The sequence below is a fragment of the Piliocolobus tephrosceles genome, chromosome 5, assembly GCF_002776525.5.
Source record: "Piliocolobus tephrosceles isolate RC106 chromosome 5, ASM277652v3, whole genome shotgun sequence".
NCBI lineage: Eukaryota > Metazoa > Chordata > Mammalia > Primates > Cercopithecidae > Piliocolobus > Piliocolobus tephrosceles.
The window spans coordinates 130,778,950-130,804,935 of NC_045438.1; the positions used below are offsets into that span (position 1 = coordinate 130,778,950).

At 38.8% G+C, this 25,986-nt stretch overlaps 1 protein-coding gene across 5 annotated transcripts in view; it reads right to left on the reverse strand.

Annotated features, from left to right (window-relative positions):
* Positions 1-25,986, reverse strand: part of ZFAND3 (zinc finger AN1-type containing 3) — a 336,930-nt gene that overhangs the window by 188,224 nt on the left and 122,720 nt on the right. For 3 of the 5 annotated variants that reach the window (XM_023212705.1, XM_023212707.1, XM_023212703.1), the window contains exon 3: positions 14,948-15,001. The exons of the other annotated variants lie outside the window; for them this stretch is intronic. In XM_023212705.1, coding sequence (XP_023068473.1) covers positions 14,948-15,001 — 54 coding nt within the window. The remainder of the gene's footprint in view (positions 1-14,947; positions 15,002-25,986) is intronic. 5 annotated transcript variants of the gene reach the window in all.

The following is a 25,986-nucleotide window of genomic DNA, read 5'->3' on the forward strand; positions in this document are numbered from 1 at the left end:
AAATAAATAGGAGAGAGGCTGTTTAACCCAAAGGAAGGAAGTGGGAGAAAAACTCAGCATACACAACTAATTTTGATATTCCATTTTTTCTTTCTCTCCTATGCAATCAAAAATCATTTTGGAAATCAAAGATTTTTATTTTATTTTTATTTTTTCTAAGACAGGGTCTTGCTCTATCACCCAGGCTGGAGTGCAGTGGCAAGATAACGGCTCACTGCAGCCTTGACCTTCTAGGCTCAAACAATCCTCCCACTTCAACCTCTCCACTAGCTTGGACTACAGGCACACACCACCATACTGGGGTAATTTTTTTTTTTTTTTTTTAATTTTGTACAGATGGAGTCTCACTATTTTGCCCAGACTGGTCTTGAATTTCTAGGCTCAAGCAATCTTCCCGCCTTGACCTCCCAAGTGCTGGGATTACAGGAATAAGCCACTGCACCCAGCTGGGAAACAACTACCTAATAAGGACAAGATATATCAATGAGAAGGATTTGATACACAATGCAAGATGAAGCCATTGTTTCTGCTATTAAGGCAGAGAAAAAATATGCAAATATGGAAAGTAAGCATTGCCTTTTCAGAAAAAAAAACTTTTTTTTTTTTTTTGAGACAGAGTCTTGCTCTATCGCCCGGGCTGGAGTGCAGTGGCCGGATCTCAGCTCACTGCAAGCTCCGCCTCCCAGGTTTACGCCACTCTCCTGCCTCAGCCTCCCGAGTAGCTGGGACTACAGGCGCCCACCACCTCGCCCGGCTAGTTTTTTGTATTTTTTTAGTAGAGATGAGGTTTCACAGTGTTAGCCAGGATGGTCTCGATCTCCTGACCTCGTGATCCGCCCGTCTCGGCCTCCCAAAGTGCTGGGATTACAGGCTTGAGCCACCGCGCCCAGCCTCAGAAAAAAAAATCTTAAGTAAACCTTGGAATTAAGTGTGAGACTGCTGACTAGAATTAATGAAGAGTAGATTCAGTCATTGTAGAAGAACTTGGCAACATGAGGAAATGTGCTGGAAAACTTCATCCAGCCACCAACAACAAATTTACAGTCAAATCAACAAGTATAAGCAAAAAATTAATCTCAACTAGTGAGACATTGGCCAACCTAGGACTCATTCCCCCACAAAGATACACAGAATAGCATCTCTTCAATTTAAAAATGTGTTCAGTATATACAATAAGAGGGCTCAGTAAGTAAGGGCTGGGGCACAAGATGGCTCAGAAAAAAGATCTTAGTTTATGGGTTCAAAATAACAAGAACTACAAAAGTACTTTGTTAAATGTAAAGCACTTTACAGAGAACAGAGACTAAAAATTATGATCAAACAAAAACTAAAAGTTATTCCTGATGGTTGAAAGGAATATGCTCAAATCTGTGAACAAATACACCCGTATCAACATCACAAACTACACCATCAATCTAAATTTTCAACAAGGATCATCACAGAAAGACTGAGGAAGAATAAATGATGGTCCTAGACCAACGCATACTTAGTGGGTTTTGTTTGTTTGTCTGTCTGTCTGCTTTGAGACAGAGTCTCGCTCTGTAGCCCAGGCTGGAGTGCAGTGGCATGATCTCGGCTCACTGCAAGCTCTGCCTCTCCAGTTCATGCCACTCTTCTACCTCGGCCTCCCGAGTAGCGGGACTACAGGCACCCACTACCACGGTCAGCTAATTTTTTATATTTTTAGTAGAGACAGGGTTTCACCGTGTTAGCCAGGATGGTCTCGATCTCCTGAGCTCGTGATCCACCCGCCTTGGCCTCCTAAAGTGCTGGGATTACAGGCGTGAGCCACCGTGCCTGGTCCCACACTAAGTGTTTTTTAAAATCACTGGGAGACTCCATCCCAATCCTATTCCAATCTTTCTGTTTCTTGTCCTGAAATCTGAGTCAAGGGCTCTGACCTACTAGGCCTTAGCATGAGGACACTAGGTAATTCTTGCCGCAGAACCAAATTCTGTCAATACTTAGTCCCTAGAATGGGTTCCTCTGGCCTATCAGTACACCAGAAGAAACAGGCTAGAACCTTGACATGCAAAATCTTTTGTTACTTTTTTTACTTAATTTCAAATTTTTGAAAACTGCAAGCATAATTCAATGATCTGCCATATACCATTTACCTAGATTTACCAACTGTTCATATTGTTATGAAAAATCTGACACATTTTTGATCCCTGACCTATATGTTTTTCTTCTGGGTAGGACTTTACATCCTAACAAAACTTCTAAATTCTCTGATTTTAACGATACTAAATTATTTATTTATTTATTTTGCTCTGTCACCCCAGATGCACAACCTCCACCTCCTGGGTTCAAGCGATTCTTGTGTCTCAGCCTCCTAAGTAGCTGGGATTTTTGCAGAGATGGGGTTTTCACCATGTTGGCCAGGCTGGTCTCAAACTCCTGAGGTCACTGGTGCCCGGCCTGATACTAAATTAATTTAATAACCACAAGGGGATTTGATTGTTTCCTAAAAATAAACATTGAGCAAGAATCTACTAAGCAAGGTTCCCATCAAAGCAGCAGTTCCCCTCAGATTTTCAGGGAGTAAATGTCTCCCAAATATTCAAACCTGGCACAGGTGAACAGAAAAAAAAGAAGCAAATTTCAATAACTACTGAAGCAAGTCTCCCCACATGCACACACAGTATTTTAGTTCTTCTGAGTAACTCACTACTCTGACCACTATCATATACAGACATTCCCTGATGTTCAATGGTTTGAGTTACACACTCTTTCAGCTTTACCATGGTACAAAAGCAAAACACATTCAGTCGAAACCATACTTTGGGTATTCATCCAGCCATTTCGTTTTTCACTTTGGTACACTATTTAATAAAATATGAGATATTTAGCACTTTTATTATAAAATAGGCTTTGTGTTAGATGATTTTTGCCCAACTATATAGGCTAATGTCAGTGCTCTAAGCATGTTTAAGGTAGGCTGTAGCCTAAGCTATGATGTTTGGCAGCTTAAGGGTATTAACAGCCTTTTTGACTTACGGTGTTTTTGACTTACCATGGATTTACCGGGATGTAACCTAATTTTAAATCAAGAAGTATCTCTATTTGCTTCCCCTATATACCTTTCTCTTGCTTAAAAATACTCCAAATAGCATAAACAATCATATGCTACATAACAACATTTCCGTACATGATGGACCACATATACAACACTGATACCACAAAATTTTAATGCTGTACTTTTACTACATCTTTTCTATGTGTAGACACACAAACACTTAACACTGTGTTTCAAATGCCTATAGTATTCAGTACAGTCACATGCTGCACAGGTTTGTAGCCTAGGAGCAACAGCCTATAGCATATAGCCTAGGTGTGTAGTAGGCTACACCAACTAGGTTTGTGCAAGTTCACTCTAGGAAGTTCACTCAGAATATATCCTCATTGTTAAGTGACACAAGCCTGCAGTTTAATTGCACTGAAATATATCTTTAAGAATTTTAGGGGTAGGACTTCATAATGCTCCCAGATTACTGGACACACTTGGATGTTTCAAAAACACCAGGTTAACTGGGCATGGTGGCTTGCACCAGTAATCCCAGCAACTAGGGAGGCTGAGGTGAGAGGATCACTTAAGTGAGACCAGGAGTTTAAAACCAGCCCAAGCAACACAGAGAAGGGGAAGGGGAAGGGGAAGGGGAAGGGAGTCTTAAATTTTCTTAATGCAGGGTTTGAATACATTTGATCAGCTTGGCCTGATGAGAAAACATGAGAAAGCATGTGGTCTTAGGAATGAGTGTGCCAGCCTTGCTCACTCCCTGTCCCAGTACTCACTCTGAAAAGATTTAAAGCCTCTCTTATAGTAACTGCTAGCCATCCTTACTGCTTATTTTCCCCCATGGAGCAGCACACACCAAATATTACCAACACCACACCCCCATATTAACACCCAGCTTCAGGCTTCCTACTGATCCTTCAGTCAGGTGAACTGGTTTTTCACCCCTCCAAGGAGGAGTCTGCATCTAGTATTTGCTAACCCAGCTCTCTATCTTTTTTGACTTTCTGAATGCACAGTATCCTATCAATGGTTAGGCCTCACCCAGTTAGTACTTTCAATAAAAACTTTTTTTTTCCCCATCCATTCCTAACCCTCTTGCCTACCCCAGGAACATATATCATTCTACATCCTCTACAGAATACTAAAACTTGTTTTTCTTTTAAATCTCTAATGAGACTTCTAGAGACAACCCATTAAATCCCAATTTCTTGTCCAAAGAACAATTCCAGTCTTGTGATCACTTGCAGAATACAAATTATTGACCCAGGATGATCCCAGAAAATGTTATTTTTCAGTTCTAATGTTCAATTCCTCCCATTTAGATATTCTAGTTGGTGCTCTCCTACCAGCAGGGCAATCATTTTAGGGAACCTTTAATGTTATCATTTACATATAGCAGCAACAACACCAAAACAAGAGGATTATGTTAGTAAAATAAAATCATCAAGTAAATTTACTTGAGAGCCCATGTGGAGAGAAAAGGGTGACTACATCAAAAAAGGAGAAGAGTCTGGAATGTGGAGTCAATACTCAAAAAGGAAACACAGGACATCCATGAAGGGGAGAAAATAGTGTCAAAGACAGGAGGTTGGTAACATACAAGTAGACCAATCATTTAGCAAGTGTATCAAGGATAATGGAAACCAAGTTTCTTGCTGTAAGAGAATACTATAAAAGAAAGTGAGAAAACGAGACTGAACCCTGAGGTACTGGGTTGGAACTGGAGTTATCAGTATTAATTCACAATTTCCAATATATTTAAACACAGAAATAAACATAGAAAATATAGGTAAATGTAAATGTATCCACTGAAAGGATCTGGAAGTAGCAAAACAAGAACGGTAATGAGCACACTAGTTACCCAGATCTTGGCTTCTAAATACTTCTTTCCTTTAAAAAGAACTGAGGCTCCTTGGAGAAATGACTGATTATCTAGGGCTGGGATGGGGAAAGTACAGGTGAGCTCAGAATATCTTTTTTGTGCCAGAAAGCAAGAAACTATCGAAACCACTCAAAATAGACACAGAATGCCTGAAGAGGCATTTACAGGCCAAATCTAGGACAATTTTAGCATCAAAACCGATAATGGTACAGAAGATCATAATCCACTGAATAAAACAGGAAACTATGAGTATAAGTAGATACAAATTACATGAGTAAACAGTGTCACAAAGATGGATATTTACCTAGTTTTAAAATACTTTTCCACAAAACATTTATTACAAAAAGAAGAAGAGTAACTTTACAGTACTAAAGCCCAGGAGATACCACCCTAATAAGGCAGTTATAGAGGTCATCATTAGTAATGAGTCAAATTGAAAATGTATGCCCTGTAACAACAGAGTACAATGAGAACAACATAATTTACGTGATAGTCCTGCAAAGGTACATCGCTTGCATCACATGAGGAAATAACAGATAAAATCAAATCAAGGAAAATACAACACATAACTAGTTTGTCATCTCCAAAAGTGCCAAGTTCATGAAAATCATGAAAAGACTAGGGAACTGTTCCAGAAGGAAATAAAGGGACATTATGGGGACATGTGCTATGAAAGACATTATTAAACCTGAGGATTAGATGGTAACAATCTATTAATACTAATTTCCTGGTTTTGGACATTTTGTTTTAGTTACAAAGAAAAATGTTCTTGTAGAAAATAAACACTGAAGTATTTCAGAGTGATAGAGCATCAAGCTGGCAACTTCTTCTCCAATGGTTCCAGCAAAGTTATTTGTGATTTTTTTTTTTTTTAAGGCAAATCCAGAAAATCCACTTATGAGAAAACCCAGAAAATTCAACTATGAGTCTGGCAAACCTAGGTTCAAAAATCAGGCTCAGTCACTTATGAACTGCAAGGCCCTGGACAAGTTGCTTAATCTCTCTAAATGTTGTTTGCTCAGTGAATAATGAGGATTAATCTGTGGTGAGAATTAAGTAAGAGATACAAGGCACCTTAGCACAATGTCTGGCACTTTGTATGTGCTTTTTAATTGAAAATTCTAATTTCTCTGAAAATAAAATCTGATACCGTAAGGCTTAGTTTTCCCTAAAATACTTAGAAGAGAATACCCAACCCTGGTCACATTCTAGCATTTGTATATAGACTTTTAGTCATCAATCACAGTTACTATTTCTAGAACCTGCTGTTTGCAATTCTGTATCATGGTCTGTCACTGTCTTTGCATAGAAGGAAAATGCAAATGCCAACCTCTTCTATGATTCATTCCCCCTTTGTCTACAAACCATGCAGTCTGGTTTGCCGTTGTGTAAAGGATCATTAAAGTTATTCTTCTGGGCCAGGAATTGTGGCTCATACCTGCAATCCCAGCACTTAGGGAGGTCAAGGCAGGGGGATCTCTTGAGCCCAGGAGTTCAAGACCAGCCTGGGTAACATGGCGAAACCCCATATAAACATTAACTAGGCATGGTAGCACATGCCTATAGTCCCAGCTACTCAGGAGGCTGAGGTGGGAAGGTTCCCTGAACCCAGGGAGGCCGAGGCTGAAGTGAGCCATGATCGTGCCATTGCACTCCAGCCTGTGTAACAGAGATCCTGTCTCAAATTTAAAAAGTTATTCTTTTGGTCATTCTGCCAGTGATTGCTTCACTTCAGTCCACAAGACAGCAGTATTCAGTGTCCTATTCTCAACGACTTATCACAGCTGATTTGTCTAAGACAATGTATATTTATCTGGCCTTCAGGGAGTATAGTTTCCTCATTAAGTGAAGAGCAAGAAGGGAAGAACAGCACAACTCAAAGGAAAAAAAAAAAAAAAGAATGACAACCCTCACCTGGGAAGCAGTGGAATAACAACCATATAAGGAAGGAATTCCAGGGGTCTCAGATGTCCCTTGTACACTGTCCAAGTCAAGAAACGGATACATGAACTTCTGGCTGCTTACTATTAACCTTACAGAAATGGCTGGGGTATTCTTCCCCAATTATATGTGTGTGCATATATATTCTGACATACATGAGATTGTCTGTACACCAGGACAGTGCTACTCACAGTCCACAGATCAGTGCCAGTCTGCAAATTGTTACTGGTCTAAATAAGTAGACCAGTAACTGGTCAATAAGTAGCTACTGGTCTAAACAAAGTAAGTAGAGAAATTAAGGGTAAGAACTTAGAAAACTTTATAATTTGACATACTAAGTTTGCTGAATATAATAATTTAAAAATCAGGACTTATATTTCATGTCTTTACAATTAGTGCTTTTAAAAATCTAGTTATTTTTACTGTACTTTACAAAAATATTGAATTGTCATAGGTTGAGAGAAAAAAAGAACTGGTCTTTTACCACAGATAGTTTAAAAAGCAATACATTAATTTTCATATCCTACATTTATACATGATAAGTTAATATTCACTGGGCACTTACTACATGCCCGGTACTGTATGCTGTACACACAGTATCTCACTAAATCCTCACAGGGGTCTAAGTCCTATTACTACCCTCATTCCCCAGACGAGAAAGCTAAGGCTCAGAGAGGATGTACAACTTACCTAAGTTCCACAGTAAAAGCAAGATTCTTAAGAGGTACCACCTTGAGGGTCTTGGACAAAATTCAAGAGTTCTCTGGATTACTAGAAAAAGACTCTTGTTTTCTTCCTTTACTTTCTCCCAAACAAATAGAATCTCTCTTTCTCTCTCTCTGTTCTGAGCTACTTGGAGATGGGGGTGGACTGACACAAGTACTCCTGTAGCCACCAGCTCTAGGACTTCGCTGGGTCAAACCTGAAACCAGCATAGCACTGGGTTTCACCCAAGGCCTACTGTAACCACACCCTGGCTGCCACCTCTGTTTGCTCAATGTCCTAGGGCTCTACAATCAGCAGGTAGCAAAGCCAGCCAGACCTACGTCCTTCCCTTCAGGACAGCAAGCTCCCCCAGGCTCCTGGTGGGGCCAGAGGTGCTATCCTGGAGGCAGAGACCACAGTCAAAAACCTTAGATGTCCACGTGCTGTTCTACTGCATTGCGGCTGAGCTGGCAACCAAACCACGAGACACAGTCGTTCCTACTCTTCCCTCCCCTTTCCAAAGGCAGAGGAGCCTCACCTCATGTCCACTGACACCTCAGGTAAACAAGGAGTACTGGACCAACTACCATCTAGCAGTGACTCACTTTTCAGGGGAGTGGGCTCCCCTTTGGTGGCCCAAGGCAGGACCAGAAACGACATCCAAGAGCCCAGTCCTGGAATCAGATATCCTAAGAGCACTGATTATTAATTTTTGAAACAGAGTCTCGCTCTATCCCCCAGGCTGAATGTAGCAGTGCGATCACAGAACACTGCAGTCTCAATATCCCAGGCTCAAGCAATCCCCTCACCTCAGCCTCCTGAGTAGCTAGGACTACAGGTACACCCCACCACACCCGGCTGATTTTTTTTTAAATTTTTTGTAGAGGTGGGGTCTCATTAGGTTGCTCAGGTTGGTCTCAAATACCTGGATTCAAGTGACCCTCTTGCCTCAGCTTCCCAAAGTGCTGGGGTTACAGGTGTGAACCACCAAAACTAGCCAATTTTTTTCCCAAGGGGTAGGGAAAGGTGTGGGGAAGAACTCTCAGAATTGATGAATGTCATTTAACTTGGAGATGAGTAAAAACTTTGACGAGAGAAGTTTCTGTACCTAGAACGAGTGAACAAGTAAATATAGCAAATTTTCTGAACTTCCCTTTATTCCCCTTTACTTATAAATGGAAGGCACACACAGGAAGGTAGCTACAGGATTCTAAGGTAGTTGTTTGAACATCAGCAGAATCTGTTCATGCTAAGAGGATGTAATTCATGGAAAGTGAGCAGTTCCACAAAGGAATTAAGTTGCCATGCTCAGGCAAACATCACTGATGGTACTCCCCATTGCTTTCTGTCCAGAGTAAAGGGTGTATGTATATGAATGTGTGCTGGCAACACAGACTTGAAATGTTTGTCACACTAAACACTTGGCATTCAAGGATCTGACATTTGAGGTTTCAAAGTTCACTGCATATAACAAATGATTTTGCTAAGTATGAATCTGAATTGCCTGGGTTGCAGGACAGCTTTGCAGGAATGAGTTACTTGGCTGGTCAGTGTGCCTAAAGCTGACCAGCTCAGTGTGGTCTTACTATTTTATTTAACACAGGATTTCAATTAATTGTCAGGAAAATAAGTAGGGTTATTATTATCCCCATTTTATAGCTAAGAAAGATATATGCTACACTGTGGTATCTTGAAGATTTCAGAACACATTTCAGCGGTCTTGCTTGAAATACTGTGTTGCTATTTCAATGCTTATGGCTACCCTCCCCAATTAGACTTTAACGATTTTGAGAGTAAGAAGTATATATTTACTTCTCCCTAAAGTGCTTAATGTAAGGCAGTAAACATAGCAGATATTCAAGAAAATCTTTTGAACAAATGCAGTTTATTTCCATGCAGAATTCATCATCTCAAGTTTCACCCAGGTTAGGTTATAAGTGTTCTCAAGAAGAAAACTGTTTAAATTGCAAGCCTGAGGATCTAGCCTCTATTTAGTCTCAATTAAATTCTGGATCTAGAAGATGAAAGTTATCCCAATTTAATGGAAAGACTTTCAAAGTACAGATACAACCAGGAAATAGCTCCAGAAAATGCTTGTCCATAAGAAGCAAAGATCACAAGTGTAAGGTCTTTTATAGTAAGTTCCAATAATGTCCACATCAAATTCTTATATATTGAAATATTATATTTATATATTTGACAATTTATGTGAAATCATTATTTCTATACATAATATGAATCCCTGTTATTCAAACTGACATTTAGTAAAGCAACAAAAATGGAATACTACCACAACCATTAGAAAATAGTTATACTAACTATTAATACTTTAGGCTCTAAAAAAAAAATAAGTAAAAATCCATTCTTGACACTGTTCATTCACTTAACAATAGTGGACAGAATTTCTGGATTTGGAACCATCTATGTAAGTCCAATGTTAACATTTCCATTTTGATGAAGTCAGACTAAGTGCATTTGCAGGAAACCATCACTACCATGGAGAGAAATTGTATTGATAATGTTGAAACATTTTCTGTTGTTACACATTAATGTCACAGAACTAGACTGGAGCCTGATTTACAAACCACTGTGTTGTGTTAGGCTATGCTGCATTACATTGTTTAAAACCAGCACAAAAGCAAAGTCTTGCATTTAAGCTAATTCAGAAGGTGAAATGGGGGCTGACGAGAATGCCACACCTCAGCTTACTATCCCACTTCTACACCCCAAGGACTTAGTTCTTTCATTCTTCACCAATACTTCCACTGAAGCCAACAAATGAGTAATGACCCAGAGGAAACATGTTGGTGATAAAATCTATGGCAGGATTTTGGTTCCTAAAGCCCTTTCACCATTTCTGTACTTTTGACTAAGGTTCAGACTTTATAGGTACATTAATGGGGGCCGGTCATCTTAAAGCTTGGAAAATAAATGAAGCAAGCTTTGGGGAGAAATTTTACCAGAATTCACATCTATCCCCATGGAAATTTACAATTGTCAAATACCAGCAATGTAAACACAAGGTACATTTTGTCCCTCGGTGGGGCCGGGGGTGGGGGGTGTCCTGAAAAGCTAAGCAAGGTTTTTTAGAAGTCTTAAGTGTGGAAGAAAAGGTGATGTATACATACTTGTCCCAAGCTTAACTGCTACAACCATGTAGTTCCACGTTTTTTCCTAAGTATAAGTCAATTCAAGTGCTCATTATTTTAAGTCAAATGTTTTGCTACCAAGATTGCTCATTAGTGACGGCAGAAGCATAGCATTATTTTTTTAATCTCATTTACGTAAAATGGTTCAGAATCTCCCTAAATGAGAATTCTTTTTTTGGAGACAGAGTCTTCTGTTACTCAAGCTGAAGTGCAGTGGTACAATCTCAGTTCACTGCAACCTCCACCTCTCAGGTTCAAGCAATTCTCCTACCTCAGCTTCCCAAGTAGCTGGGATTACAAGCACCTGCCACCATGCCCAGCTAGTTTTTGTGTTTTCAGTAGAGATGGGGTTTCACCATGTTGGCCTGGCTGGTCTCGAACTCCTGACCTCACGTGATCTGCCCACCTTGGTCTCCCAAAGTGCTGGCATTACAGGTGTGAGCCATCACACCCAGCCTAAATGAGCAATTTTTTAAATCATATTTTTGTACTGAAAATTTACAGATCTGAATGGACACCACTAAAGCATAAACACAAATATTTTTAAAATTTTATGACTACTTGTCTGTCCATAGTCATATTATAAATTCTATCCAAGAAAAAAAAAAATCCCAATTTACTTTTATTATTGATCTCACTGATCTGGTCCAGTCTATTTGATTTGTGTACAAGATTTTTGGATTAAATATAGTGAAACAAATCATAGAGCATAACACCCTATATGTCACATACACAGCATATTGGAGTTATTCTCCAAAGGCATATGCATATATTATCTCACCAGGAATATTTACCAGGGTCCTGCTGCTTTCCCTTATAATTTCGGTCTAGGTCCATATGCAACCAGCACATAAAAGTACTGACAAGTTTCCTGGAGTAGATCATATCTCCTTGAAAACAACTAAGGGTAGAGTTCTACCACATTTCTTAGCTAGAAAGTAGCTGGCAACTCTATTTTTCATTCCATCCATCATTTTACATCTGTGCAACGATTCTTCCATACCAGCTTCTAGTTTCAAGATACTACAGTCAAATGTTCTGTTTGAGAAAAAAACAAATTTAGATGACCCTAGCATTGCTTACCAATGTATTTTATTACACTGTACCTAATAAGAAACAACTTACATGTACATATGTTGAAAGTTTAGTAAGTGCCTCACTAATTTATTTGATCCTTACAAACCTACTGTAAAGCAGGTTATCACCATCCCCACCAAGAACAAGTGCAAACTGAGACTCCGAGAAATTTATGTCACTTGTCCAAGGTTACACAATAAACAAAAAGAGCCCTAGAATTCAATGGGAAAAAAAAATTGATGCCAAGTTCAGAGCATGAGACTAAGGATATAAGAAATGGTAAAATGTTTCCACTAGGATTGGCAAGTTATAGAATAATTCGTTCTTCTGGAAAAAGATAATTTGCGTTTTTCATGAAAGAGGGAAACAAAGGGGGGGAACTTGCTTAACACATGACAGAAAGACTAAAAGACTGAATCATTTCAAAAATAGTCAATAACTCTGATCACACCAGAGCTGAAGAGCAGCAAAGAAACAAGTGACCAGGATATCAGGAAAGCCATGGGTCATTTCAGTTTTCATAAATGAGTACCTTTTTTTTCATAGTATCCCTAAAAACTCAGCAAGATGTGAAGACTATCACAGGCTTAGACCTCCAAGTAAGGAAACTGGACAATTATCAGTTCGCTCCCAAAAGTCTTTGCAATCCTGAAGGACTATTCATATCCACAATTACTTCCTTCTTCCCACACTTTCCCTCTTCACATTTGGCTTCCACACTTAGTACTCTTAATAAGACCATCCATCCTAAAGCAGATGTAAGTGCCTCAATTACTTCAGACGCAAGTGCCTCAATAAAATTCATGAACCTCCTTAGAAATAGATGCAAAACTATGAGCACTTGCACATTTTTCTAAAAGGATCCACAGCTTTCATCAGTTATCAAAGTTCTGTGACCCCATCTGCTCTCCAAGATCACAAATAACAGTATTCATTAAATCCAATAATCATTTCTCATTCATTTTAATCTCCCTACCTTACTTGATGCCATTTGTTACCCAAGCTTGAAATCCCAAAATATCCCCTTTCTATAATCTATGTCACTAGTGTCATCTAACTCTAACGACTGATGGTTGTGACCTATGTGACTTCATTTATCTCCTTTTCTTCTTCCTCCTCCAAGGATCTGAGCATTCCTTTGTGTTCTCTCTATTTACTTCTGTAAGCCAGTGGTTCTCAATATGTCATCTGTAGACCACTGCAGCACCTGGGAACTTTTAAGACACACAAATGGTTCCAGTCCCACCCTCATGCCTCCTAAATCAGAAACTCTGTGGAGTGTGACCCAGCAATATGAGTTTTAACAGCCCCTCCAGGTACATGCTCAAGTTTTAGAAATATCGCCCTGAGCACAGTAAGCTTCAACTCTATTATTTTGTTTTTCAAACATTTAATGAATACTAGCTATGTGCAAGGACCTCATCTTAATGTGACAACTTTTCAAAATTGATTTTAGATGTTTCACAGAGTTCCAAATTCTGAGTACCTATGGAATATATGCAGTTCCCAAATTATCTGAAGCTGAGTCCAAAACCCAGTTCATCAACAACCCTCCACCCCGACTCTAAACCAACCTCCCCACTCCCCACAAGCACAGGCAATCAATTTTCTTACTCTGTTCAGTGACTGAAAACTCTGTTCAGTGACTGAAACAGCAACACGGGGAAGGGGAAGGGGAAGGGGAAGGGGAAGGGAGTCTTAAATTTTCTTAATGCAGGGTTTGAATACATTTGATCAGCTTGGCCTGATGAGAAAACATGAGAAAGCATGTGGTTTTGGGAATGAGTGTGCCAGCCTTGCTTACTCGCTGTCCCAGTACTCACAATTCACAGTGTAGGACTAATTATTCTGTGCTTTTGAGGCAAGATGTCTCCTGTACTCAACAGTGTCCCATGAATTGAGAGTTTCAACCTTGCCTTGTGGGAACAGGCACATTCCTTGGATACAAAATTCCAGGATACAAAATCAACAGACAAATATCAGCAGCATTTCCATACATCAACAATGTCCAAGCTGAGAGCCAAATCAAGACTGTAATCCCATTTCTACAGCAGCCACAAAAAATAAAAATAAAACAAAACACCTAGGAATACAGCTAACCAGAGAGGTGAAAGATCTCTACAATTATAAAACACTGCTGAAAGAAATCAGAGATGACACAAACAAATGGAAAACATTCCATGCTCATGGATAGGAAGAACCAATATTGCTAAAATGGCCCAAAGCAATGTACACATTCCATGCTATTCACATCAAACTACAAAGACATTTTTCATAGAATTAGAAGAAAACTATTCCAAAATTCATATGGAACCAAGAAAGAGCCCGAATAGTCAAAGCAATCCTAAGCAACAAGAACAAATCTGGAGGCATCACATTACCCACCTTCAAACTATAGTAACCAGAACAGCATAGTACTGGTACAAAACAGGCCACTGGAACAGGTTAGAGAACGCAAAATAAAGCCATACAACTACAACCATCAAGAAATATCAATAGGCTGGGCACGGTGGCTCATCCCTGTAATCCCAGCACTTTGGGAGGCTGAGGTGGGCAGACCACCTGAGGTCAGGAGTTTGAGACCAGCCTGACCAGCATTGTGAAACCCCATCTCTACAAAAATACAAAAAAATTAGCCAGGCATGGTGGCAGGCACCTGTAATCCTAGCTACTCAGGAGGCTGAGGCAGGACAGTCTCTTGAATCCTGGGGACAGAGGTTGCAGTGAGCCAAGATTGCGCCACTGCACTCCAACCTGGGTGACAGAGCGAGACTCTGACCAAAAAAAAAAAACAAAAAAACCAAGTCAACAAAAACAAGCAATGGAAAAGGGACTCCCTATTTAACAAATGGTACTGGAATACTGGAATAATTGGCTAGAAGATTGAAACTGGACTCCTTCCTTTTACCACATACAAAAATCAACTCAAGATGGATTAAAGACTTAAATGTAAAACCTACAACTATGAAAACCCAGAAGAAAACCTAGATTTCAAGACGACTCTAAAAGCAATTGCAACAAAAATTAACAAGTGGGACCTAAGTAAAGAGCTTCTCCACATTAAAATAAATTATCAACAGACAACCTACAGAAAGGGTGAAAATATTTGCAAACTATGCACCCAACAAAGGTCCAATATCCATAATCCACAGTTCCTGGCTCCTGTTCCCTTACCTTTTCTGATTGTGGGTCTTAAGACCCTCCCATGAGAGGGTGCCACCGTATACCCTGCGGGAAGAAACGATAATGTCATGAAGCTTCCATAAAAACCCAAGAAGAGAGGGTTCAGTAAGCTTCCAGATAGCTGAACATGTGTAGGCCAAGAGGAAGGTGAAGAAGAACTCTTCCATGTGCAGGGAGGGTGGTGCACCCCATCTCCCCAGGGTCAGAAGCTCCAGAGCTTGGGACCTTTCCAGACCTCACCCTATGTACCTCTTTATCTGGCTATTTATCTGTATCCTTTAAAATATCCTTTTTAGTAAATGTGTTTCTCTGAGTTGTGTGAACTGCCCTAACAAATTAATCGAACTCAAAGAGGGGGTTGTGGGAATCCCAACTTGATGTGTGTGTCAGAAGTTCCGGAGGCCTGGGCTTGCAACTGGTGGGGAAAGGAGGGAGCAGTCTCGGGAAAGGAGCCCTTAACCTGTGGGATCTGGCACTATACCTCCAGGCAGATAGTGTCAGAATTGAACTGGAGGATACCCAGCTGGTGTCCACTGCTTGGTGGTGGGGAGAGACCCGCCCCACACACACATTTGGTCACGGGAGTTTTCTTTGCATAAATTGCTGTGGTATGACAGTAGAGGAAAAACACAGAGTCTTCCCCACACAATAAGAACTTAAATTAACAACCAACCACATAACCCCATTTAAAAATGGGCAAAGGACATGAACAGACACTTCTCAAAAGACAAATACATGGCCAACAAACATGAGAAAATGCTGAATATCACTAATCATTAGAGAAATGCAAATCAAAGCAACATGAGATATCATCTCACACCAGTCAAAATATTATTAAAAAGTCAAAAACTAGCAGCTGCCGGTGAGGCTACAGAGCAAAGAGAATGCTTATACACTGCTGGTGGGAAAGTAAATTAGTACAGCCACTGCAGAAAGCAGTTTGGAGATTTCTCAAAGAACAAAACAAAACTACCATTTGATCCAGCAATCTACTGCTGGACTCATATACCTAAAGGAATATAAATACCCAAAGGAGTATAAATCATCCTATTATAAAGACATATGTACATATATGTTCACTGCAGCAATATTCACAATAGCAAAGACATGGAATTAACCTAAATGCCCAACAATGATAGTCTGGATAAAGAAAATGTGGTACATATACACCATAGAATACTATGTAGCCATAAAAAAGAACAAGATCATGTCCTCTGCAGGAACATGGATGGAGCTGGAAGTCATTATCCTTAGCAAACACACACAGGAACAGAAAACGAAATACCACATGTTCTCACTTATAAGTGGAAGCTAAACATTAAGTACACATGGACACAAGGCAAATACAGATATGGAGGCCTACTTAAGGGTGGAGGATGAGGATCAAAAAACTATTTATTGGGTACTATGCTCATCACCTCGGTGATGAATCTATACACCAAACCCCCATGACACATAACTTACCCATGTAACAAATGTGCCCATGTACCCCCAAACCTAAAAATAAAAGTTGGAAAGATAACAGAAAGAAAAAAACTATGCCATGTGAACATTAACCAAAAGAAAGCTAGCATGGCTAAATTAACCTCAAGGTAAATTTCACAACAAATAACATTATCTGCAATTAAAATGATCATTTTATAATGATGAAGGGATCAATTTATAAAGATGTAAAAATCTTAAATATTTATGTACCTAGTAACAGAGCTTCAAAACACATGAAGCTAAATATGATATAAATATAAGGAAAAAATTGCTTTAATCCATGATTGTATTCAGCGATTTCACTATCCCTCTCTGTTACTGACAGAACAAGTAAGCAACAAATCAACAGACATGGAAACTTGAACACTGTCAACCAGCCTGACCTAACTGACACTTGAAGAACACACTACTCAACAACAGCAGAATGCACATTCTTTTCAAATACAAACAAAACATTTTCCAAGACGTATTTTGTCATAAAACAAGTCTCAATAAATGAATGAGGATCATACAAAATGTTTCTTAAGCACAATAGAATAAAAATAGAAGTAACAGAAAGATCTCTGGAAAATCCTCTAGGAAGGGAAAAAAAGAAAGGAAATACTAAGCTAAACACTTAAAAGTCATAATGTTTATATACCCATAAAAAAGTACATACTGAAGAATTATTTAACGAAAATTTCACTATAAATATGTTGGGGGGAATCGGAGATGGCGGTATAAGAAAGCAAAGGCTTTATATATCACAACAAGGTAAAAAAAAAAGTGTATAACTGATAAATCAAAAAGTCAGCAATATATGTATATTAATCGTAAATATGGAGAAGTATAAATTTAGAAGAAACAGCAGACAGAATTCAGAGTCACTACTGCATGTGGGGGAACTTCCTCTCAATTACTGCATGTGGGGAAACTTGGAGCAGAAAGGGCAGGGCATTTTGTTACATGTAATATTCTGACTTTTCAAACTACATACATGTAGTACTTTAATAAAATACCTTTAAAGAGATTTCATCTATATCATCTAATTTTATCCCCAGGGAAGGAGGTATAGTAACCCCTGATTTGACAAATGAGGAAACTAATATTTCAGGTAAAGTAGCTTGCCCAAAATGAAAGCCACTACAACTTTTTTAACTTAATCATAGAAATAATATAAATTATGCCTGTTATGACACCACCTACACAGATAAATATGAGAAGGAAAAAAAATTACATTGTTTTTAAATCTCAGTTTTATTTCTGGAAATTTTTTTTATTTTCTGCTCTCTACTGTAGATGACTAGTTTATTGTCACAGAGCAAGATGAAATATTCACACTCAACCCCTCCTGTTAATAGATTTTTAAAAGAAATTTGAACAAAGATTTTGGCAAATGTAAAGAACTAAACTGTACTCAGAAGTAAACACTATTTTAATCATTATCTTTCATTGGGATAAGATGCACATAAGATTTACCACCTTAACCGTTTTTTGTTTGTTTGTTTGTTTGTTTTGAGACGGAGTCTCGCTCTGTCGCCCAGGCTGGAGTGCAGTGGCCGGATCTCAGCTCACCGCAAGCTCTGCCTCCCGGGTTCATGCCATTCTCCTGCCTCAGCCTCCTGAGTAGCTGGGACTACAGGTGCCCGCCACCGCACCTGGCTAATTTTTGTATTTTTAGTAGAGACGGGGTTTCACCGTGGTCTTGATCTCCTGACCCTGTGATCCGCCCGCCTTGGCCTCCCAAAATGCTGGGATTACAGGCGTGAGCCACCGCACCTGGCATCTTAACCGTTTTTAATCATACAGTTCCAGTGGCATTAAGTACATTCACGTTGTTGTGCAACTACTGCCACCAACACCCATCTGCATAGCTTTTTCATCTTCCCAAATTGACTTTATCCATTAAACAACTCTCCAGTTCCCCCACCCTCTAGCCCCTGGAAGCCACCCTTCTATTTGTCTCTATGAATATGACTACTGTGGGTTTGTCATGTAAGCAGAATCATATGGTATTTGTTCTTTTTATGACTGGCTTATTTCACTTAGCATAATGTTGTCAAGGTTCATTCATGCTATAGCAAAAACACTTGCGAAAAGCCAGTTTCCAAAACAGCATCAACATCAGTTCTTTGACAATGCTGTGAGAAATTAAAGCACTGGTGAATTCAAGGGAAATTAGTAAAAAATTAATGCTTCCCTCTCCCCGAACCCTGATCAGGACACCAAAAGGGGGAAAAAAAATAGGTCACAATTTTAAACTATTGGGAAAGGGTATCCTGGTAACTTTACAGTGTGCATGAAGGAATTGGGGGGAAAATTGTAATTTTGTGTTTTGAAAAATCCAATTACTTTTCTAAGGTTGTTGCTCTTTTGAGTTGTGCAACAAAGGCCTATAGGGAAGGGCTTCTCTAAACGTAGATTGGGTCTGTTTTCCTTCTTAAGGGTAGAAGCATGCAAAAGACAAAAGCGCTAACAATGTCAGATGTTCACAAAACCTTGACTCACGGTAAATATCTTATAAATCAGAAGTGAAATAGCCTCCATTCAGTCACACAGAGATCAGGTAGGAAATACAAGAAACATGACCTTTACAGAGTACTTTGAAAAGGTTCCCTTGGTTGCAGTTTTTAAAAAACAGACTTGTATGCCTTTACATTCCCCATTATTCCCTCACTCTGAACATCCACAATGTATTTATGTCCATCTAAAATTCAGACAGAAGTCCCAAGCAGCCTTTCAATGGAGCCACTAAACAAACCACACCAGCCCTTTAAATACCAAAAACACTGCTCTGATATTAGGGTGGGGTTGTTTCTCTGAATTTTAATTTATAATGCAACTAGAATCACTGACCAAATTTTAACAAGAAGTGGTAACCAGCCGTGCCTCAGGTATCCAGGTGTCTGACAAGCACTCAAGCAAGAGCTGTGCTTTTCATAAGCTCAGAATATTGACACCAGAAAAGGAAAAAGTCTGCTAAAACAAAGTTGGGTATTTTATATGACAACTATATAAAACAGTGTTTTAGACAAGACATTCATTTTTGCTTTGTAAAGATTAAACCGTATGGTGTGTCCAAAAATAAATTACCACTATTAACTAAACTAAGACTATGTCGGCCGGACACAGTGGCTCACGCCTGTAATCCTAACACTTAGGGAGGCCCAGGTGGATCACTGGAGTTCAGGAGTTCGATACTAGACTAGCCAACATGGCAAAACCTTGTCCCTACTAAAAATACAAAAATTAGCCGGGCATGGTGGCGCAGGGAGGCTGAGGCAGAAGAACTATTTGGACTGGGGAGGCAGAGGTTGCAGTAAGCCGAGACTGCACCACTGCAATCTAGCCTGGGAGACAGAGGGAGACTCTGTCTTGAAAAAAAGACTATGTCAATGATCTTCCAATGCAAAATTTCCCATTGTCCAAAATTATCTGCCTCCACGTGGTATTTTTCCGGAATACCATACAGTTTCTCCCAAGCCCTGAGACAGGAATAATATAGGGTGGTCGAAGGAGAATAGAAAATTCCAGGCAGCAGTTTCACATGACTAGCAAAAAGGAAACTGTTAGAATACATATATAAGCTAGGAGCCGAGAAGACCCTGAAAAGCAGAATGTTGGTCAAGCTAGCTAAGACCAAGTGGACCCAACATGGCACTGGATTTGACCTAGGTTTCACCTAGGACCTCATTATATGCTCATTAACATACTAAATCACACCCACCAATGCCAAGACAGTCCCAGGAGCACCCATATTGGTGTAAAAATGGGTAGCACTAAAGTTGAGAAATTTTCACCTTTTTCCAGAAATCTTCATGAATATTCCATCCCTTGATTAAAGAAACCCATAAAGATAGAAGCCAAACCCTGTCTTGAGTATGCCCACACTCCCCTTTCCTGAGCATGTACTTCTCACTTTGCAATAAATCTTAGTACATTTCACTATTTTCCAACTCATCCTTGAATTCCTACTGGAGACACTGTTAAGAGCCTGAACACTGATCAGAGCTGAGGTCCCACTGGCATTTGGGGACCTCCCCCAGTCCACTGGTATCAGCCCAAAAGAAAAAATATTAAGTACCTGGTATTGTCATTACTTAAGTTCTCAAACTGCTACCCAAGTTATAACAGGCACATTTCTCCACGTGATACACACTATAGGTCAAAACACAAGACCTCAGTCATCACAAAAGAAAAACGGATTCATTAGTTTTGCCTTTCCCATTCAATGAAGACAAATTTTGACCCACGGGAAACATACACAATTTTTTCTCTTTTCTTTTTTTAGGCTCCTCCTCTTGCAGGGCCATGTAGGGATTTTGAGAAAAGAATTTCGTCTCTGTGATATTTTATAAACCCAGGCTACTTGATAGAGGGACACTATAAAAATTATCCATTTCCACAGAGTATGTATCTTAGAACATGAAACGCTTTACTATGGGTTTTTAAAAAATCTATAATAAAGATTTTCATCAAATTTGGGGAAATTTCTTTAAGGCACTAATGATACAGAAAATGTTTTTGGACATTTTAGTTCTTTTAATTGCTATATGTTATAAAATCTCATATAAAATCCAAGTGTCATACTTAAATAAAAATTTTAATAAAAAATTATAATCAACATATCTAAATAACTGTATGCATATGCACGCACCCACATACACACAAATATACAAAAATTTGACAACTGTACCAATAATCTACAGAACAATGAATGTTTGCCTGCAAGACTATCAGCAAATGAATTACAGAGAGTAAACAGGAAAAGGCATATAATCCTAAAGCAGGATCTACAAATTAAAGGGCTGTTGCAACTTTGTTATAGATTTATTTCTAGTCTCATCTTCAAGATTACTAATATAGCATAGTAACACTGGAAGGAGAAAGGAAACTGAGGTTGAAGTATGCAAATAAAAGATGAAATAATAAGCCACTTTGCCCTCACCACCTCAGTTTACTTTGAAACTCATTAATTCAGTAGACATTTGGAATAAGTACCAGTGTCTTGGATAGAAAAGGGCTCTAAAAATCTTTCCACTCAAATATTCTGTGATCACCGTTTCCTAATATCACATGATTAATGGGACTCGCACTTCTAGACTTCCTAAAAGCAAAATTAGTGTTTACAAATACTTATGATGTACACTGAGTAACAGGTATAGGAGAAATGAATAACCCAGCTTTCAGTTGCCATTGGAAGCCTAGGACCTGAATGAAAATAATTTTTGAGAAAGACTTCCTGATATTAATTTGTGCTTCACGCATGGAAATTAACAGCTACTGGATCCTAAGCCATATGATTTGAGGAAAACACTGTCACTTTACGCAAAGCTGGAAAATTCAGTGTTCTCTACAGATGTCAAATATTTTTAAACAAAATTCAATCTCCTGGACTGTCAGTTTAGCAACAGGTTGAAACAGCATTAAGGAGAAGATGGAAGCACATTTAAACTTTAATATCTTTACTCAGAAAACTAGACAATTTAAAGTACTAGCAATATGGAGGTTAACTGTCAAATCTGAAGTACAGAGCATTTAGTAATACTGTTAAAATGATTGTCTCTTCAAACCATCAGCAGGGCTTGCAAGACTTTCCTGTACCAGTACAATGTTAGAAACGCCTATGTTTAGTTTCACGTAGTCCAATTAACTGGCCTCCTCTAGTACAGAGCTCATTTTTCTAGAAACCTTTTCTTTCAATATGATACTGCTACATACTTTTTAACTGAACTATTCTACAGAAATGTATTCCTTTTGTTCTCTCTTATTTGCATAGGTTAATACATGCTATAATGTCTAAGCCCATCCCCAAGTCTTTCTATGTCTAGCTTTCCCCTTGATGTTTCTATTTCAAAGTTTTTGATACAGTCCCACTTTTTCTTCAAAGTTTTATGTTTTCCTTATGCAAAGGATGAATTACAGAGTTTATATGCTATATCACCTAAAACTCTATCTTTAGGGTAGATGCAAATACAATAACAGAAGTAACTTATGAGGGTCCCTCTATGACGTGAATTAGTAAACTATTAGCCTATGAAGATCTATTCAGAAACATCTGTGCTGTAAATGTTTGAGGAAAGTGCAGCTAAACTTCCAAATAGCCTTAAGTCATTGATGGCTCAAAATTCAATTATCTGAAAATAATACTCCCACAAGATTGTAGAAGCTTACATTCACCTTCATAATTTTTACAATTTTTAAGTATCTGTGGGGGAAGGAGTGTCACCATTAAATCGAAAACTTGGCTTGATACATTAGAAAAATAAAAAGAGACTAACATACCTATTGGTTTCATATACCCTCACCTTCCTAAACATGAACAAATTCAAAATTCAGCAGCAGCCATTGGTTCAATATTCAGAAATTCAGAGAATTTTGCTAACATGTCTCAAATGCTCATGAAGGAAAAAAGTACATTTTTAATTACAAACCTTTAAATTTATTTAGTTACCTAAAGAAACTTGTAAAACCACATTTTATGGAGGTAAACTTTACCCTTCTTAAAAAAAAAAAAACAACAACAACAACAACAAAAATATATATATATGATCTTTCGGAATGGCTCTTCTTTGTGAGTCAAAGAGTTAAAACCATCTATTTTATTCCCAAATGAGTGTCACACCACTCAGAGGTGCCATGTTTTATTTAAAACATACTCTTACTTAGTAACCACTTTGTTCTAATTGGCAAGGCAAAGCCAGGTCCCTAAAGCACATAGCTCGTTACATTCAGTTTGGATTACAAAAACACAGGATGAAACAAACTGCATCGAAATGTACAAATTAACAGCTCAGGAGTACAGGACAGGGAGGTGGAATTAGACTGTAATATGGAACAAAATCCACAGAGAGGCTGGGGAACAAATCACCAGTGTCTCTATAAACTACACAAGGTTTCCAAATGAGCAAATACACAAAGCAAAGGACAGGCTTTTCCATAACTCAACCAAACTGATAAATATGGATACAACAAAACAGGAGTTTTTTTCCATACTATTATGCACACATATATGAGAGAACGGGAGTACCAACTGGAAGGTTTAACAAATGAAATCTGCAGGTTGCACAGTCTGAATATGAAATTTATCTTTGCTTTCACACTGACAATGTGCAAACAGCCTTGCAATTAAATCATACTTCCAAACATTTTCAAAAAAACCTTCTGAGAAGCTAAACACAGGAGACTAAATTAGAAATGGTGCTTCACTATGCAGCGCAGAGAGCAAGGTTAATGAGCTAAAAGTCATATGAACAAGAACAAGAAAGATGTTAAGAAATGAAGATCTCACCACCAAAACAGAAAATGTGTTAGACAAAAACACTCCCCCCACCACACATGCACACCTTTTCCTAAATTAGCTACTCTGTGAAGCTTTCAGCACTGTTTCTCTAATTATGACAGGATCTAGAGGCAAACTACAACTGAGCTAAAAGAAAAGAGCACAGGAAAAGAGAATACTCCTACACACAAATGCAAAACAATGTTACTGTTATATCCTCACAGTACAATCCCAACTAATCTATTTAGCTTTGGTTTTCACAGTACAATCCCATCTAAGTCTACTACTTTCATTCCTAATAACATCAAACAGTGGAGATTAGATCAAGTCTAAACTCCCACAGATCAAACCTCAGTTCTTTAAAATTTATTTAATCTTGGGAACATGAGTTAACCCATCTGAGTCAAAGTTTCCTTATCTGTAAAATGGAGTTATAAAATCACCAACATTGTGAGGATCAAATGTGATAATATTGTATTAAAGGACTTCATAATATAAAAGGGCTGCAGTAATCTTAGTTAAAATTGCAATTATTTCATTTCAGGATTTTACTGCCTTAAAAAAATAGATATATGTAATTGTCCATATCTTTCTTTTTTCACAAAAACTAATTCTTGTTCCACTACTAAAGTATCTGTCTTTTGGCATTCTCCATTTAAGATTATGTACCATTTTTCTTTTTCTTCAAACCAGAAGTCTTAAGGTATTTTTTCTTCTCTATCCCCAATATTTAGTTTAAAAGTAAATTAAGAAATGTAGAACAACCTTTGATAATAGTTAAGATTGTCACTCTTTCTTTCTTGTTCCTGCTTTTGCCATGTGATATGCAAGTTCTTGCTTGGCCTTCTGCCATCACTGGAAACTTCCAGAGACCTCCCCAGAAGCAGATGCCAGTACTATGCTATTAAACCTCTTTTTTAATAAATTAAAGAAAAAAATAGTTAAGACTGTTAACATATAGTTAGATCCACTTTACACTGCAAGAACCAGCTAAGCACTGAGGCTTTTAAATGGTGTAAAATTTTATAGCATGAAAGATGATATTTTAGTCATACATTAATGGCCCAAAAATAATGTCCAATCTTTTTACTCATCATCCCTGCTGTGGACTAAGAATTAAGTACAAGGGGGTATTATATCCAGGAAAAATGTCAAAAAGCAATCTCATCATAATCTTCTAATTCATACACAAAGGAAACAGCCAGAACAAGAATTACAGTAAGTATCTGAAACTTGGTGGAGCCAAAGCCTCTGAGGCACAAAACAGTCTCCTGCTTTTCTGAGTCTATCTGAAAGTTATCCATATTCCTGACAAGTCTAAATGGGAGCCCATAAACCTAGGCCTGGTCATTCTGATACAGTAGCCTGCATTAGTCTACTGAGGACACGAAACATAGGGAATATTAGCAATTAACTTCCTGCCCCACTCCCTGAGACAGAGTTTTGCTGTGTCGCCCAGGCTGGAGTGCAGTGGCACGATCTCAGCTCACTGCAACCTCTGCCTCCTGGGTTTAAGTGATTCTCCTGCCTCAGTTTCCAGAATAGCTGGGATTACAGGCGTGCGCCACCCCTCCCAGTTAATTTTTTTATTTTTAGTAGAGATGGGTTTCACCATGTTGGCCAGGCTGGTCTCAAACTCCTGACCTCGTGATCCACCCACCTCAGCCTCCCAAAGTGTTGGGATTACAGGCAAGAGCCACCGTTCCTGGCTTTAACTCATACTACTTTTCATGTCACAGAGGGTTGTCTAATTACATGAAAAGAGGCCAACCATTTCCGACCCAAACAGTTCTCTAAACTAGAAATCTCCAAGCTTTGATAAAGGTGTACCATCAGTATAAAATGTGAGTGCACATCTCTTCCATGTCTGTTTTAAAAGTAGTTACATATTCCTGTAGTGGACTGAATGATGTACCCTGTCCCTGTCCCCACCTCCCAAAATATGTTCACGCAGAATCTGTGAATGTGATAATTTTGGGGAAAAAAGCTTCTGCAGATGTAATTAAGTTAAGGATTTCCAGATCAGATAATCTGGGATAAGAGTGGGGCCAAGGACACTTGTCCTTAGAAGAGACAGAAGAGGGAAAGACAGAGACTCACAGGGGAAAAGGCCATGTGGATGAAGCAGAGACTAGAGTGATATGTCTACCAGCAAAGGAATGCCAAGAACTACTGACAAGCCAGAAACAAGCAGCAGCATGGAATAAATTCTCCCTCAAAGGTTCTAGAGGAAACCAACCCTGCCATTACCTTGGTTTCAGACGTCTGGCCTCCAGAACTGCGA